This window comes from Microcebus murinus, chromosome 18, assembly GCF_040939455.1.
Source record: "Microcebus murinus isolate Inina chromosome 18, M.murinus_Inina_mat1.0, whole genome shotgun sequence".
NCBI classification, from domain to species: Eukaryota; Metazoa; Chordata; class Mammalia; order Primates; family Cheirogaleidae; genus Microcebus; species Microcebus murinus.
Window position 1 is genome coordinate 27,027,447 of NC_134121.1, and position 18,108 is coordinate 27,045,554.

At 40.7% G+C, this 18,108-nt stretch overlaps 2 protein-coding genes across 4 annotated transcripts in view; both read right to left on the minus strand.

The window, feature by feature from the left end:
- NLE1 (notchless homolog 1) overlaps positions 1-18,108 on the minus strand; it is a 350,374-nt gene that overhangs the window by 80,022 nt on the left and 252,244 nt on the right. The gene's annotated exons all lie outside the window — the stretch shown is intronic.
- LOC105884199 (schlafen family member 13-like) lies at positions 1,370-17,983 on the minus strand. Of its 3 annotated transcripts, none has more exons than XM_012787946.3 (6): positions 17,888-17,983; positions 16,559-16,704; positions 8,752-9,812; positions 7,920-8,051; positions 6,004-6,727; positions 1,370-5,809 (listed from the first exon to the last, which is right to left on the minus strand). In XM_012787946.3, exons 3-6 carry the CDS (start codon positions 9,803-9,805, stop codon positions 5,038-5,040), a joined length of 2,682 nt encoding a protein of 893 aa, XP_012643400.2. In that variant the 5' UTR covers positions 9,806-9,812; positions 16,559-16,704; positions 17,888-17,983; the 3' UTR covers positions 1,370-5,037. The 3 variants fall into 3 exon arrangements, with proteins under 3 accessions (XP_012643400.2, XP_012643464.2, XP_012643521.2); XM_012788010.3 differs by having other exon boundaries at positions 8,752-9,824; XM_012788067.3 differs by lacking the exon at positions 16,559-16,704 and having other exon boundaries at positions 17,888-17,922.

Consider the following 18,108-nt stretch of genomic DNA (forward strand, 5'->3'; position numbering starts at 1 on the left):
CGATCTTTCAAAGGGAAAGCTCCCACCATTTAACATTAAGTATAGCATGTGGAAGGAGCATTTGAAAATACCCTTCAACAGGAAAAGGAAGTTCCTCTTTAGTTCTAGTTTGCTGTGGGTTTTTATCTTGAATGTATGTCAAATAACATTTAAGTGCTTTTTCTGCCTCCTTTGAGCTCAATACATCATTTTTCTCCTTTAATCTGTTGACGTGGTAGATCACATTAATTGATTTTCACATGTTAAACCAAACCTTGCATTCTTAGTATAAATGTATGTATTATATTCTTGGCAGAATGTATGTGTTGCATTCCTGGGATAAATGATGTATTATACATTTGCTATATTTGATTTACTACCATTTATTGAAGAATAGTTGCTCTTGTTTATTGGTTTGAATGATCTAGGGTGTTTTCCTCATAATGCTCTTGCGAAATGAAGTGTTCTCTTTATTTTTTAATACCTTGGAATATTTTGTGTAAAAATGGAATTCTCTGTTCCTTGAACATTTGATAAAACTTGCCAGTGAAACCATTTGGGCCTAATGTTTTCTTTGTGAGATTTTAAGCTACCATGGGAGGTATGGTCTATAATTAGAGTTCCACACCCTGGAATCCTGTTATAACCCAACATTTCTGAAAGAGAGGGTATGCACGGGCTAGTGAACGTGGACTTCCCCTTACTAAGATTGATCAGGCTCCCACCATTGCTGAGTTGTTCACCCTGCTGACAACAGGGGCCTGATGCAGAGTCCTCAAGATAGCCAGCAGTCCCCACGGAAACCAGACAAAACATGGTGGCTCACAGGAACACGTACATATTCTAGATGTGAGTGTTCCTTCCCTGTCCACAAAGTTCCTGCTAGTATCACCCTTCATGGACTTAGAGAATGCCTTATTGACATAAAACATTGCCTCCAAACAAGGAAGTCGTATCGCCACAATGGTAAGCGAAGGAACCCATCTTACCTTCATGGTATACCGCAACAGTATAGCAATGGGCTCAAGGCCAGAGAATTCAGTTTTTACCATGTGGCCCTCACTCAGAATCAGCTGGCTTTGTAGAACGTATACCCCCCACTGGGACACAATGCCTACAAGGTTGGGGTACTTCCCTCTGGGAGTTAGTATATACCAGAATATACCAGTCTGAGAACCAAGGGGTGGAAGTAGGGTAGAGTAGACCTTTTACCATCCACTGTCACTTTCATGCAGTAGGTTTGGAGGTTCTAATACCCAAACATAGTCCTGGTCCCAATAATTTGAAAGTCAAGGCTTGTTTCAGGAAAATCACATGACAGTACAAAAACCACCCCCCAAACTGAGAGGCTTCCAAGAGACCAAAGAATGACTCCGACAAGTCCAGCTTGACAAATCAGATGAATTTATTAGAGGTTACTTATACGGGTGCTTGCTCCTGAGCAGCGCAGTAATTTCTTCCATAGTTTTCTTGCATGCAAAATCCACATCTGCCCACTCTGTGGTGTTGCCTTAAATCCCTTCCCAATGAGTCATGCACAGCTTTTACATTGTATCATTGTTTGTTCACAGTGAAACAAACCACACACACATTATGCCCTTGTGCAACCAACCCATGTTATGTTAATGATATTACAGTTCTCTACTAGGTGGAGATTTAGGTAGACAATGAGCTGAAGGGCACTATATGACTGCTAAAGCAATTCTAAGGCAGTCAGGGCCAGTCTGTACTTACAGTTTCAAGTCAAGTTCTGGGTGCACCCCCCCTCAAGTTATCTTGGTACCTGCTTAGTCTTCTCTGTAACAATTTTGCCCAGCACCCCTGACCAGCACAGTGTTTCTGTTACATGGTGGGGAACTAGCTGGGACTACAGATACACACCATGGCGCCTAGCTAATTTTTCCTTTTGTAGAGATGGGGTCTCACTCTTGCTCAGGCTGGCCTCAAACTCCTGACCTCAAGCAATCCTCCCGCCTCAGCCTCCCAAAGTGCTAGGATCACAGGCATGAGCCACTGCAACCGGCCATTCCAGTCTTTTTGGGCTTCTTAGGCTGCTGGATCAATAATCAGAAGAGATGGCTATCCTACTTGCTGGGTGATTGATCTTGATTATGAAGAGGAAAATGGTTTGCTGCTACACAGGTCAAAAAAACTATGGGGGAGGCCAGAGTATTCTCTGGGGGTACTTAATACTCACTCACCCAATAGAATTGGCTGATGGAAAAATGCATCATTTCTTCAAAAAAGCCATCAAGAAGCACTGCTTAAGGACATCTACTGAATGCTAAACACATCATTTCTGCTCATATCCTTTGGCCAGAATTTGGTCCCGTGGCCCTAGTTGGCTTCAAGGGAGGCTGGGAAAAATCACTTTTGTTTCAGTTTGTCATTTGCTCTCCCAAAATGACTATTACTACAGAAAAAGAAAAGCATAAACATTGAGAGACAATCAGCAGTCTATGCCATGGGTGAAAGATAAGAGCAAAAGGCGATTGACTGGTTAGAAGAAGCAACAAATCATAAGAAAATCTATAGCACTTTGCCTAGGAAATGAACAGAATTTCAGGACAGAATAAAACAGGAGAGAGATTTATAAGGAAAAACAAAACAAACATGCAATATCTATAAAATATCTTCTTTAGACAGTTCCCTACCATAAGCCTTGATAAAATTATCTTGATGAAAGTAAATTCTCTCTCCTCTGTCATCCAATTTAATAGTATTATATTTTTAGTATTTATAATTCTAAGTATACTTAATTTTCATAAAGAGAGTTATTTACCAATTTAAAGTGGTGATCTTTCTGTCAGCTACAACCTGAGAGACAATAAGAAAACTTTCTATCTTCTCCTGTATTTTCTCTCCTTAAGTATATGAATTCCATATTGTCATGGTATATGCAATTTATGCATTTTTTATCATCCTTAATCCCCAATATTGTTGGGGATCTGCAGTTAATTATAGGCTGTGTTCATTGATAATCTTTTTGCTAAAGTTTCTACAATCATTTCCCAGTTGGGTGAAGATCATCCTTTAATAAATTCCCCAGGAAGGGATCATGAGATTAAGATTCCCTGAATTCTTACGTATATACATGTTGTATGTAAAAGCATTGGTTCCCACATCCATGGCTCATGTTTCCTTTTCAGGGCTCCTTTGTTGGTGTATCTTGGCTCTTTTCTGGCATGGAACATTCTGCTGAAAAGGCTGGTGCTAACCTGATACTCTTTTTCTTATGAGTCAGTCTTTTTGTGTGGCTGCCAGTGGAGTCTATTTTTACAGCCCAACAAGTGTATTGGTTATGTATCCATGTTAAACTTCCTAGATATACCGTAGTCCTCTATGATATGTAAATTCAGGGGTTCTTTTATTTCAGACACATTTTAGTAAGTTATCATTTTAAATGTTTGTTCTGTTCTACTTTATTTTACTCTTTGAGGGACTCCAATTTTATAGACATTGAAAATGCATTGTGTATCTTTTGTAAGTATCTCTTTCTAATCTCTTAAAAATCTTTCTTTACTTCTATTTGCCTTTTTGGCTTTTCTTTTCTTTTTTTTTTTTTTTGAGACAGACTCTCACTTTGTTGCCCAGGCTAGAGTGACTGCCGTGGCATCAGCCTAGCTCACAGCAACCTCAAACTCCTGGGCTCAAGCGATCCTGCTGCCTCAGCCTCCCAAGTAGCTGGGACTACAGGCATGCGTCACCATGCCCGGCTAATTTTTGTATATATTTTTAGTTGGCCAATTAATTTCTTTCCAATTATAGTAGAGACGGGGTCTCGCTCTTGCTCAGGCTGGTTTTGAACTCCTGACCTCGAGCAATCCGCCCGCCTCGGCCTCCCAGAGTGCTAGGATTACAGGCGTGAGCCACCGTGCCCGGCCTTGGCTTTTCTTATTTATATTTTTAGGTTATTCTGATTTCCATGTGTCTATTGTTCCTTGTGCATCTTGTAATCCAGTCTTCTGAATTTTGTGTTTTGCTTCCTCTCTTGATTGAGTTAGTTTACATTTCACATCCTCTTTTTGTTGGGCCATAGCTTATCCTTATTTTCTTATTTCTGATTTGTGGTATCCTTCTGTAGTTGCAACTGCTTCTTAACATTTAAAAAATTTCATGTTTAAATGTTGTGTGGCAACATTCCTCTGCTTCATGGCCATATATTTCTGGTGAGCTTTATTCTTTTTGCTAATCTATTGCATAATATATTAAATTAATGGTAGAAATTAGTCTTCAGAGCAATGAATATCATAATAGTTTTCTACTTGGAAAAGTTGCCTTTTGAGATAACTCAACTGAGTTATGAATTGTTCCATAAAAAGGTAAGTTTCATTTTTTGACCAGAGCACAATATTTATAAATATTGATGTAAAAACAACTAAGTACTTAAAAGTTTATAATATTCCATTTTTCTGCTATAAATGTTTCCTCTTTCTAAAAATATTGAGGCTGGGAAAGAGGCACACCAAATTTTGCTGGAATGGCTGAAGTTGTAGTGATATGCTGCAGCTGGCTCATATCTGTTCCCAAAGGCAAAATGCTAATTTTTCAGGGATGTCATGAGCCTGCCAACGTCACATAGTTAGCTTGAAATTGACCACGGTGAGAATATTTACCAAGAAATCAGCATTTCGATTAATGGTCCACTTCATATTACTCTTTGTTAAAGAACAACAGATTCTTGAACTCTTCCTAAAAAGAAATGTAGTGTAGTCACAGGTTTCATTGTATTTCCAGGTGTGGACAAAGAAGGAAATATCAACAATCCTCTTTGGGCTTAGTGAATGAAGAAAGCATACTTGTAAATTTTTAACAATGGGATTTCAATATGCATAAGAATGGCAAGGTAAGAAGAGTATTAGTTAACACAACCAATCAGAATCTGACTTTTCAGAAGGTCCTTTCAAAGAATATAGCGACAACTCTGAAGCGAGTTCTCTTTAAAGGCTCTGCTTTAGAAATAATACTTTCCTGATGAGAATAGACATTCCTTTTCTGAAACTGCAGGAACAAAGGCTATATTTTATCTTTATTACTTCTTAGACTGAGGTCTTCCTATCAGTTGGAAAGCCTGAGAATGTATAGATGTTTATTTGCCCTGGAGGCCAGACAGAGCAGAAGATTGTCAAAAATGGCTGCCTCAGCTGTGCTGGGATTGATTCCAAACACAATGTTTCTCTCCAGGCCTGAAAATCGACGGACACTGTCCAGGTTGGCATCAGTAAAAGTGGATTCATCATCAATTTGAGAAAATTTTCTCTTCCTCATTTCTTTCAAAAACTTATCCTTATATTTGTTCATTTCACTTGCTGTGCTGAAAAGCACAACAATATCTTTGGAAGAGTAACCATTCCTCAAGAGAAAGTGGCACTCATCTGCTACATAGATGATCATCTCCTCCAAGTCCAAGTCTTTAATCGTTATGTTGCCTGCTACACCTGGAACCCATTCAGCTTCATGGCTCATGGCCAGATACTCAGAGGGGAGGTTAGGTGGAGGATTTTCTCTGATCGCCTGCATTATTTCTCGTAGGTACTTGGCTATGTCGTCTGCATTGCGGACCACTCTGGTGAGCTGTTCTCTTGGATACTGGCATGAGTAAGAGGGGAGGCCACTGGGACACATGTGGCTGGTTTGGAAGTAGTCCAGAAAGATCCAGAGGATTCCTGGGCAACCCTTAGCTCTCTGAGTGATGGTTTTTGCTTTCCAATACCAGTCCCCATCTTCCATGCGGAAATTCTGAGCTTCATCAATGATGATGTGATCAATATCTTTAAAGTTATCTCTCATGAAGGTTTTCCGGGTCACTGCCTCACAGATCTTCTTCTTCCTGTGAAAATTAAAATGATACATTCAGGTTTTCCCTAACTAAAAAAAGGGAGAACATTACTCTATCGGGCCCACCTGAATACAGTCTGTTGTCAGATCAACTTACCACCTAATTTTCAAGGAACAAGGTGACATAGCAAAGAAATTAAACCCAGATTAAATAACACTTAACCAACATAAGGTCCAACTGCTTACCTGACAAAGTTCCTCAGTGGCTGGTTCTCACAAATGTAGAGAATTCTACGTGTCTCACAGTGAAACACATTCCTGATCTTCTCCATGATCTTCATGGCCATGATTGTCTTCCCTGAGCCAGGCAAGCCATGGACGAACAACTCTCTGTTCTTGCGGAGGTTTGTAGAGAATAGCTCATACTGTTGGGCTGTGAGCAGATTTAGAACCTCACAGCCAAGCTGGTCACTCAGGAAAGACCTGAAGCCGAGCAGGACAATCACGAGGGCCTGCAGCAAGGCTTCCACTTGCTGGGTGTCTCCCAGGCTATAGGACCCGGGGTAATCTATCAGAGAGACTGCACCCTCCAAGCACTCTGTGGTGCACTGAGGACTCATGCAGAGGACCTTGGCCTTGACACACACCTTCCCAGTGTAGCCCCCTGTGTTCACCAGCTTCTGCTTCAAAGCAAAGGCTGTGCGAGTGCAGTAGCTCTGCCCCCCTGCCTCCTGCTCCCCGAGAATGGTGTAGAGAATGGGGGGGCTGTTCTGTGCTATCAGCAGAGCATCACAGATGACTCCTTCCTTCTTGTGCAAGTTCAGGTCCACAGCCCAGCTTCTGGAGAAGATCAAAATTCCCTGGGAGAAAGGACGCATATGCTTATTTATTAACTCCTCCAGCCCTTCATGCTCTGAGGATAGCTCCGTCCAGAGGGATTCGGGAGTATATCTCAAAGGATCTGATGTCACTAGATGTGGAAAAAATAGAAAACAGTTCAAAAACGTGTTTGTACTATTTTGTATTAATCACATCTTACATTTAAAAGAAACAGTAAAGCCCCCCCACCTCCTAGATAATCATGCAATTTAGGAGAAATTCCCTCTGGTGTACCGCTGTTTAACAGACACCGTACAAATGTGGTAAACTGAATGATGTTGCCCTTCTATGTATCTCATGGAGAGTAGAGTGTGTCAAGTAAAATGGAATTTACTGAGCCTGACAAAGTGAAAACCATGTATGTATTGGATTATGCTTGTACCTCATACTCTTATTGTGGAATGTTAAAAAACAATTCTGATAAGCTAATAACTACGAAGATCTCAGGTAAGTAAGAAAACTATTTGGTTGAAAATGGGCCTAAGGCAGAGATAACATATTAATTATCAGGCTCACAATAAATATCTAGAGATTGTATGATATTTGCATATTATGTTCTACTGTTAGACCACACATTTAATATTTTCAATGTATAAGTTATTCAAGTCATTTTCCTCTTCTAGAAATCTAGGTTTCCTTTTGTAAGTACAAATTCCTGGATATACCCTTGCTAAAAATTATCTGGACAGCAGGTAAACAGGCTACTTTACACTGTCTATGGTCTTGAATGATTATTTTGCGCTTCCTCTGGGCCACTGGTGACTCATTCCTTCTAGTCCCTTTAACAGAAATTACTTGTGGTTTCTCTGTGTTTTTATATTCTACCAGGTGAACACTTTTATTCTTATTACAGATATGATTCCTCCATCTCTGAAAAACTGAACAGTAGTGGTCTATTATTCCACAGTGCCCCCTTGTTTGCCTGCACTTGTATTAGATGAGTGGTTGCAAACCAAGCAGAGCATCAGAAGAATTTGAGAAGCTTGCTCAAATGCACATGCCAAGGCCTCATCCCTGGAAATTACACCTTTATAAGTTCTTGGTGGGGACCTGGACAACTGCATGTTTAACTACCTCCTACAGCATTTCTGATAATCAGCAAGATTTGGCAACCACTAAGCTAGATGATTTCTAAGGGTACCTGAAACTCAACCCCAAGAGGCTTGTGGCACTGTCACTTTATACACTCGGATTTGCAGAACACAGTCTTTCATGGATTTGTTTTTAGCCAACTGTATTAAATCATCTCCCTTTCTCCTAATGTAAAAACAGGCAGTTAGTACCTGGAAACAAATGTCGTTGGAGATCTACTTTATGTTCCAGACCTTTCTTAGAATACACCGGTCTGCAAAGTGGAGGCCTGTGGGACAGGCTCAGCTGCGATTCAAAAGCCTCTGCCAAGTCTGAAAGTAACTCTGAAAAGAAAGGACAGTTTATCCTGTAGGATTTCATCCCTCATTGCCAGAATAGACCATTGAAAGCTGTGCCTAAATTTCACTTCACATGGTACAATTCAGGTCCCAAAGTCAGATACTTCACCCTTCCCTGACCCAATCTCAAGCTTCCAAAAGATGCACCATTACAAAGCCCTTCTTTTGAATCTTGAATGGAGATTTCCTATTCAATATAATGCTCCCTCTTCTATGTTTGAATAGCTCCTTCCTGGAATTGTAGTGAAACTTAAAATACTCTTTTTAAATTCTAATCATCATGTGATTTATATTCCTGCTCATACACCTCCACTAACTCCAACAAAACAAACCTCACCCAATGCTGCCTCTTGTCTTTCAGAGTTGATCTCATGCTAAACTGAGGTACAAGGTTACTGACCCTCATAGTAATGAGGGTCTAGCACATTCCAATTAGAGGATTTTAATAAAGGAATCCATTTCCAAATTTCCCTTTACTAATTCTTTTGTGGGAAATCAATTCACAAAATATCTGATTTTGGCTTTTTCTCACCCAATAAAACCTTCCCATATATAAAAAACATGGACATCTAAAGAAAGTAAATTTCAGTGTGTGTGAGGAGCTCAGAGTCAGAGAGAATGGAGGAGGACATGGAGATGCTGAGGAGGCTGGAGGACAGGGAGGGAGGCACTTGCTCCACCTTACCTGGATCAGGATCTATCATCATGTGTACCCACTCCTCAGCTTTCAGCCTGTGGATGCGCATGTTCTTCACCATCCACGATTTGGGATTGCCTGAGAACACTGCACAGCAGAATGGCTCCACCCTAACCACACAGAGATAACCATACAACTCTCCATCATCCTTGAACACATCTATGATTTTTGTGGTGCACTGCAGACTTGGTTTGGAAGAGCAAAAGTGGACAACGGGCACGTTGGAAATTGCTGTTGCTATTACATTTTTCAAAGAGTTTCGGTCAACATTTTCTTTTGTACATCCCCGGACTTCTTTACTCTCATTATCCACTCCAATAAAAAGATAGCCTCCCTCGCTGTTCGAAAATGCTGAGACATACTCTGGAATGATCTCTTGTACATATTTTTGGATGTTTTTTGTAGCAAACTGTTTAAACTCTGTGGACTGAGATTCGGTAAATGGCAGGATTTCACCATAGTTAAGCCTGTTCTTTTGGAAAATTTCGTATGCAGCAAGTGATTCAGAGGTGCTCCGACAGTCAGCTTTGGGTATTTTACTAGGGGGAGATCCTTCATTAGTCAAACTATTTTTTGCATCTTTTTTCTTTGTCTTTAGGAAATCGAATGCCTCACTTGAACTCATGGTAAGTGAAGAGGTGCCAGATCTACGGTATAGTGAAGAACTTAGGCTGCAAATTCCAGGCTTCATAGAACTGTCTTCACTGCTCCAAGACTTAACAAAAATGGAAAAATGCCTCTCTTGTTGGTTGTGCTCAAAGAAAGTGTGAAAATCGGTAGACTCAATAAGGTATCTCAAAGACTGTTCTAAATCGTGTCCCAGCTCCACAGGACGCTCATGGTTGTTTGCCATTTCTATCAGAATGACTCCTCCTCCTGAGTTTAATAAAGCACACGCGGCCTGTGTAAACCTTGTCTTCTCTTGTTTCTGAGTTATATTCAGCTTTTTTCTGTTTCCTTCTCCAAGAGACACTTCTCCTATGTTGATGACCAAGTCTGGGTGAGATCGTTCCACCACCGGGTAGCACTGATTTGTCTCCATGTTGATCCTACAGATGAAACTATTAGAACATTTTCTTCACTTTGACTAAGAAATTAATTATTCCATGCATGCAGTTCATATATTAAAAATCTTTAATGTGTTTCAAATATGTGCTGGGAGAAGGCAATGGACTAGTGAGCAAGACAGGAAATAGAACCTTCCTTTTAGGAGCTGTCTGGCAGGAAAGGGGGCTATGAAATCAGCATTTATCATTATGTGTGATATGGGATATAAGAGGGGAAACACATTAAAGGAGTATCTGAACTAATCTGGAGATAATAGTTCAATAAGACTTCCAGGAGAGAGTAACATTTAAGCCAGGACCTACAGGATGCTCTGGAGTTGGCCAGGTGAAGTCATCAGCACCGAAGCACATGAGTGCTGGGATCACCTGAGGGAGATGTGCACCATGGCACAAACATACCTTTGTTTAGGACAAATTTCCAATGAATATCAACAAAGGGAATGAGTAAAAGGAGAAAACATCAAAAAGGAGACTGTGGAGAGGACTGAGCATGAAAAACCAAAGAGGTAGGAGAAAAACCAAGGGAATATGGCATTAGGGAAGCCCAAACAAGGTCACCTGCTGAACTTTTACAGTATCTAGCTGACAGGTGCAACTAGGTGATGACTGGGAAGTGTTATTAGGTTTAGTAAAACTGAGATAATTGGTGAGTTTGAAAAATGCTGTTAAGACAACTGGGGAACAGCAGATAGGATGCAACATACCAGGGGCTAAGGTCTAAGACACTAGAGTCAATGAAGATGGCTTGAATTCCAGTTGTCATTTAATAGTGTTATATTATTAGCCTAAATGTTTCCTCTTTTTAACTCTGTTTTCTTATATATAAGACAGGGTACATGTACCTTTTTTAAAATTTCAGAATATTACCAGGGTAGAAACGTTTACGTTACATATATTGTATCTGCACTACCCGAGCTAGTGTGCCCATCCCCCAGACAGTGCACTGCACCAATTAGGTGTGAATTTACTCATCCCTTCCTCCCCTCTCCCACCTGCCCGACACCTGATGAATGTTACTTCCATATGTGGTGCATCTACCTTAATATGACTTATTTTGAGGATTAATCAAGATAATTCACACTAAGCATTTAATGCTATGCTTTGGTTCACAGGTATTCAGTAAAGGAACATGTATTATTGTCATCATTTTGCAATGTGTTCATTTGCAATGAATGGGAGGTAAGGAAATAACATTATTGAGTCTGTACAACTTGTTGATAGATCAGGCTATGAAGGAGGAGAGATAGGTATGGAGCTGCAGAAAGAGAAGAAGTTGAAGAATTTTTTTGAGCTGGGAAAGGCTTGAAAATATTTAACATGCATGGGAGGGATCCAGCAGGGAAGTGAAAATTTTAAGATTTAGAAGGAAGGTGGGATGATTGAAATACTGAAGGCCCTGAAAAGAGGTAGGGAATGAATGTGATCCAGAATATGGAAGAAAATCAGGAGGAGGAGAAAAGAAATTAATTAGCATCGGTGAAGGTAGGTTTGTCAGTTTGGTGGGAGGAAATTGAAGTTGACAAAGCACCCACTAATACCTTCTCTTTTCCCTTTGAGGTAGGAAATAAAGTCATCCTGAGACAGAGTCACTTGATGCAAAGGCAGAAGAACAAAAATATTTTAATAGACTGGCAAAAGTTTGAAACAGACATTATAAAGAACAAGATAGATTTTTGATATGGGAAACAAAGGACTGACATGCAAGAAAAGATTAATACAGCAGATGCAATGAGCAAAGCCCCACTCATACATAAACATAGATAAATTTACAAAGCATAATGATAAGCAAGAAACCCACATTTCAAGTGATATCATCATGATGGCAGAATAGAAGGTAACCTGCTCATATCCCCCATGACAACAAGAATTCTGTACCTTGCACAGTCAAAAATCTCTCTGGACGAGACTCAGGATTCAGGTAGGAATTCATGAAACCCCAGTGGAGCCCAAGTACTAGGAAGGTCATTCTGAGAATCCAGACCAACACTCAGTTGTCTGATCTGCCCTGCCAAGCTTACTTCTGGGTTCAAGCCTGAAACTGGCTTGGTCTCCCAATGGGCTTGGCTATAGCACAATTTGCCTTTAAGCCTGCATTGAAAACCATTTGCCAAGGGGTCCAGTAGGAATCACACACACTAGTGCCTTAGCAGAAAAGCTTATTTGCCCACTGATATTGGGCTTTGGCAGTGAACCTGAAAGTTGCCTGGTGGCACTGTTCCAGCCTTCCTCAGCTGAAGTCCCACTGCAGAGCTGCTTCCACAAGGTCCCCACGGGAGACTTGCCCATATCTCTAAGCCAAAGAGTCTGAGCCTCCATGATGGGCTCACCAACCTACATCCCACAGCAGATGGTGAGGGGGACCAGTTTCAGCTTCTAGTCCCTCCTATTGCACCTGAGGAACTTACTCCACATGTTCAGGGACCTTTAGGGTGATACACACCTGTCTGAGTAAGTGAGACGGGCCCAGCCTGCTTCCCAGAGCACATCTTGAAGGGGTCCAATCCCAACTCTAGCCCCTCTTGCTGCAGTTGTGGACATAGCCTGCCTTTGCATAGATCTGCTGGGGGGCATACCCATTTGGGCCACTGGGACAGTCTTCTAGATGCAGATCCATGGCCAGCATTCTTATACAGACCAGAACCCTCCTTGGGTCTTCCCCGGGTCCAGATGTGGCCAGAAAGCCACACCAACCTCTGAGTCTTCTTGAAGCTCCTAGCAAGTCTGAGCTTACAGTGTCCTCTAGGGCTGAGATGGCTGCAGTGGCCATAGCCTCAGGGGACATGAGAGTTGGCTTAGAATGCCTGAAAGGCACTCTGAAGAAGGACTGGCACAGAACAAACCAGACTGCGAAGACTAAAATAAATACCTGACTGGTAGCAATAAATTCCCTTAGAACTTGTACAAGCATCAAGAACATTCAGTGAAATATGACCTCACCAAACAGATAAAATAAGGCACCAGAAACCAACCCTAAAGTTATAAAGATGTGTGATCTCTCAGACATAAAATTCAAAATAGTTGTTTTATGGAAGATCAACAAACTTCAAGAAAACATAGAACACCAACTCAGAAATTTATCAGAGAAATTCATCAGAGATTGAAATAATTTTTTAAATTCCAACAATTCTGGAGCTGAAAAATATGATGAATGAAATGAAAAATGAAACAGAGAACACTGACAGCAGAATTGATCAAACAGAAGAAGGAACCAGTGAGCTTGAAGACAGACTATTTAAAAACACACAGAGAAGAAAAGAGTAAAAAGAACGAAAAGGAATGAACAAAGCATATTTGAACTATGGTACAACATCAAAAGAGCAAATATTTGGGTAATCAGAGTTAAAGAGGGAACTGAGAAAGACAAAGGGGAAGAAAGTTATTCAAACAAATAATATTAGAAAATTTCCCAAAGCTGAAGAAGGATATAAATATCCAGGTACCGGAAGAGCAAAAGCCACCAATCAGATTCAACTCAAATAAGAACACTCCAAGACATATTTTAATCAAACTCACAAAGGTGAACGACAAAGAGACGATCCTGAAAACATTGAGAGAAAGAAGCAAATAACATATTAGAGAGATCCAAGACACCTGGCAGTAGACTTCTCCGCAGAAGCTGAAGGGAAAAAATACTGTACCCATACTTTGTAACCAAAGTTATCTTTCAAAGATAGAGAGATAAAAGACTTTCCCTACAATTAAAGCTGAGGGAATATTGCTACCAGATCTGTGTCCTACAAGAGATGCTTAAAGGAGGTCTTTAAACCAAAAGAAAAGGACACTAACGTGTTTGTTATACTAATATTGTAATTGTGGTATGTAAGTCATTTACATCTTTTGTAAGAAGACTAAAAGACAAAACTATTAGAGATGACAATAACTACAACAGTTAAGAGATAGGTAATATAAAAAAATGTAAACTGTGACATCAAAAATTCAAAATGTTGGGGAAGAATGGAGTTAATGTGTACAGAGGTTTTAAAAATTTGTTTCCGAGGCCGGGCGTGGTGGCTCACGCCTGTAATCCTAGCACTTTGGGAGGCCGAGGCGGGCGGATTGCTCAAGGTCAGGAGTTCGAAACCAGCCTGAGCGAGACCCCGTCTCTACCAAAAATAGAAATAAATTAATTGACCAACTAAAAATATATATACAAAAAAAAAATTAGCCGGGCATGGTGGCGCATGCCTGTAGTCCCAGCTACTCGGGAGGCTGAGGCAGTAGGATCGCTGAGCCCCGGAGATTGAGGTTGCTGTGAGCCAGGCTGACGCCACGGCACTCACTCTAGCCTGGGCAACAAAGTGAGACTCTGTCTCAAAAAAAAAAAAAAAAAAAAAAAATTTGTTTCCGTTTCATTTTTTGTGACTAAAGTTAAGTTGGTATCAGTTTTAGACACTTGTTGTAACTATAGGATGTTTTTTGTGAGCCTCATGGTAACCACAAAGCAAAAATCTATACTAGATATCATAAAAATAAAAAGCAAGGAATTACAACATGCTACCAGAGAAAATCACTTAACCACAAAGGAAGACAGTAAGAAAGGAAGAGAGGAATTACACAGCAAGTGTAAGAAAAATGGCAGTCCTAAGTCCTTCCCTATCAATAATAACATTGAATGTAAATGAACCAAGTGCTCCAATTAAAAGACATAGAGCGGCTGAATGTAATAAAACACTAGTTCCCACTCTATGCTGCCTACAAGAAGGTCACATCACCTATAAAGACACACATAGACTGAAAGTGAAAGTGAAGACATGGATAAAGATATTCCATGCAAATGGAAACCAAAAAAGAGGAGTAGGTATGCTTAGGAATAAACTCTAGTATTTGATAGTATGAGGAAGTTATAGTTAACAATAATTTATTGTGTATATTTCAAAAGAGCTAGAAGAGAAGAATTATAGTAATCACAACATAAAGAAAAGATAAATATTTGAGGTGACAGATATCCCAATTACCCAGATTTGATCATTACATACTATCTACATGTATCAAAACATGTACAACTATATCAATAAAAAAGCAAGAAATTATATATAACATGTAGATAAAAATTTAAAGACAAAACTACAATAAATATTATTTGTGAATATATATGTGTAGTAAAAGGATACAACATAGTGAGTAAGGATGCACCATTGTTTCCTACCAGAGGTTACCAATAATGGTCAAAAGGAATGAGACTAGAGAGTTAAGAAGGTGTTAATTGCATATATAACACTGTAAGTTCAGGGGGGAAAAAGACCTGTGCTAAATATAGCAAAATGGAAAGCCTATTAAATGTCAGAGGTGGGTAAGACATGCATTTTTGTTAGTATATTCAATTTACATTACTAGAATTTTGAATTATTACACAATTTTTAAAAAGCCATCCTCTCCCAAATTAAAAGGATCATGAGAAAAGGATGGCATTTTATCATGGAAGTGACTGAAGTCTGAACTATGCATTCTAAGATAAACAGGACAGAGAGTGAAGGCAGCAGGCATCTAATGGACCAGGACAAAGTAAAAAGGTCAATGGATTCTAGGACTGAATAAGGAAAATAATAAAGGGGCAGAGTAAACTTAGAAATAAAAAATTATGGGCTGGGCGTGGTGGCTCACGCCTGTAATCATAGCACTTTGGGAGGCCGAGGCGGGCAGATTGCTCAAGGTTAGGAGTTCGAAACTAGCCTGAGCAAGAGTGAGACCCCGTCTCTACTATAAATAGAAAGAAATTAATTGGCCAACTAATATATATAGAAAAAATTAGCCAGGCATGGTGGCGCATGCCTGTAGTCCCAGCTACTCGGGAGGCTGAGCAGGAGGATCGCTTGAGCCCAGGAGTTTGAGGTTGCTGTGAGCTAGGCTGATGTCTCGGCACTCACTCTAGCCTGGGCAACACACTGAGACTCTGTCTCAAAAAAATATATATTAAAAACAAATTATGGATAATCAAGATTAAGCATTTTCTTAAAAGGTTAATACAATTGACAAATAGTTGGGAGCATTATTTGAAAATTTACAAAAACAAATAGAATTTAGAATAATCAATAAATACAAAAACTATTTTGAAGTCATTAGGGATATATACAAACTATAGAAGTAGACTATTACAGCTTTATTTTCCTTTCCTACAAAATCTATCTTAAAGGCTTGAAATTTCAATTCTCACTTGTTAGTAGATGCTAGTACCTCCAAACAGATAAGGTGGATATTTATGCAGGTGACAGAAAGAATGAGATTATGGAGCAGTGAGGATACTTAGAAGAAATTTGTTAGATACAAATGAAGGCTGGCACATCTACAATCTTACCTTACCCTCTTGCCTAATCTGGAGACTTGCAGAGAAATTTATACTTCTCACAACTCTGTTCCGCATTCCAAAATCACTGAAACATCCTTGTTATTTGTAAAATATTCGTTTTGGTATATGGGGACTTCAAAGTTAAATATTTTCTCTTTGCCCCATACAATTTAATATTAAAGGAGTATATGCTGATATTTATTCATTGGTAACTGTATTCAAAATGGCAACCACACCCATCTGTTTAGATTCTCCTGCAGGCAGAAAAGGCCCAGGGAACCTTATTTCCATCTCTATCCTTAGATTTAAAGGAAAATTATGATCAATGCCACTTACAGATTCTTTGTAGACATACTTTCCATAAAAATTTGGAACTGTAAATAAAATTGAACTAACTCAATAAAAAGCTGAGAATTCAAAAAAGAAAAAAAATCCATACACTTACCAAAGAACTGTAAAATCAAAAGCACCTACTTCCGTTGGATTTACAGGATAACTTTCTCCAACCTTTAAATATATCCAGAGTTCCCACCAACACAGTGAATTAGCACTGTCTGCTGTTTCCTTCCACCAAAATCAGTCCTAAAGGACCTATATACAAAAACATATATAGACAGAAAGGCAGCAGAGGTCAGGGATGAAGATTCAGACTTCCTGGGTTCAAATCCTAGCTCTGCCATTTATTAGCTGTGTGGTTTGGGGTATTTACCTGACCTCTCTCTACTCAAGCAAATAGTAGTCCAAAAAACCTACCTCACAGGGTTTTTTTTGTGAGAAGTAAATTAGGTAATATCTGTAAAGCATTTAAAATGCTACATGACACAAAATAAACCTGTTGTACTAGAGTTTGCTAGATAGACACGGAAAGAAATGCCCCAGAATCCAGGGACCCTGGTCTGAGCGGTTGGGGAGTGGAGAGGTGCCTGAGAGGAGCCCCCGTGGGCAATGGATGCTAGTTGGTTAAGCGGCCGGCACAAAGGCATGAGGATGATTAGAGGAAGGTGACCTTCTTGCCTCTCACTTCTCTGTGGAAATTGATGGAAACGGCCAGGCCTCCGCGCAGGCGCGTTGCAGGTAGAAACAGGTGTACTGTAGGTAAAGTCAGCACAGCACAAACTCCCCCCTCCCAACCCTGGGATAAAGGTTTGAGGGAAACAGGTGGGGACAGAGAGCCTCAGGCATAAACAAACAGGAAGGGAAACGGGCTGTGACAGAAGTGACCTCTTGAGAAACTAAAATCACAGAGCTCTTTGCCTCTCCAATACCACCCTTGCATTTCACAGACCTTGTGCAAGGAAGACTTTTTTTTTTTTTTCCATTTCTTCCTTCTCTAAATTATAAACTTCCCCGCAGGGTAATGGCAATTTTAATTCTGGTTTTCAGCTTCTAGATTAAGGACAATAATTTACAGTGACTGCTCAGTCACACAATCACCTGCCGCGCTTGTTTTTCAACCAGCAGTTCCCAAAACTCTGGGATCTGTCCAAAGGGGACCGGGCCCTGGTGGCGTCCCAGGCCGGGCGTCCCGTTCCGCCCTTCCACTCGCCCCGCGCCCGCCGCCCAGCCCTCCACAGCCCGCCTTTCAGGGAATTTGCAAACTAGCTGAGCAAAGACAGAAACGCACAGATGTGGCCCCGCGTCGCCACGGCTCTCCTCTGGTGCCACCGCCCGGGTCTCCGCCCCGTGGGGGTTCGGGCCAGTGTAGACCCCTGAGGCTGGGGAGAAGCGGGGAACGCTGCGGACTTGGAGAAAGGAGCTGGGACCCCTCTCTTACCTTTCGGCTGCAGCGCGTCCGAGGTCCCCGTCGGGTTTCCCTGGAGTCGCCGGCGTCCGGTCCTTATATACCCGCGGTTGGCGCCCACGCCGCGGGTGGACTGACCAATCGGAGTGTCTAAAAAAAGCCCGGGAAACTTTGCCGCCTTTTGAAAGGAAGCGCCAACTTAGTGACTGCCTTCTCGAGCAGGGAAGGTTCCCGCCTCCTGCCTCCTTCCCGCC

Excerpts from the sequence above, each read along its gene's own strand:
- LOC105884199 (XM_012787946.3), bottom strand. The coding sequence starts at position 9,805 with ATGGAGACAAATCAGTGCTACCCGGTGGTGGAACGATCTCACCCAGAC. Across the intron at positions 8,052-8,751 it reads GATGATAGATCCTGATCCAG|AGTTACTTTCAGACTTGGCA; the intron begins GTAAGGTGGAGC and ends CTTTCTTTTCAG. Across the intron at positions 5,810-6,003 it reads CCACTGAGGAACTTTGTCAG|GAAGAAGAAGATCTGTGAGG; the intron begins GTAAGCAGTTGG and ends TAATTTTCACAG.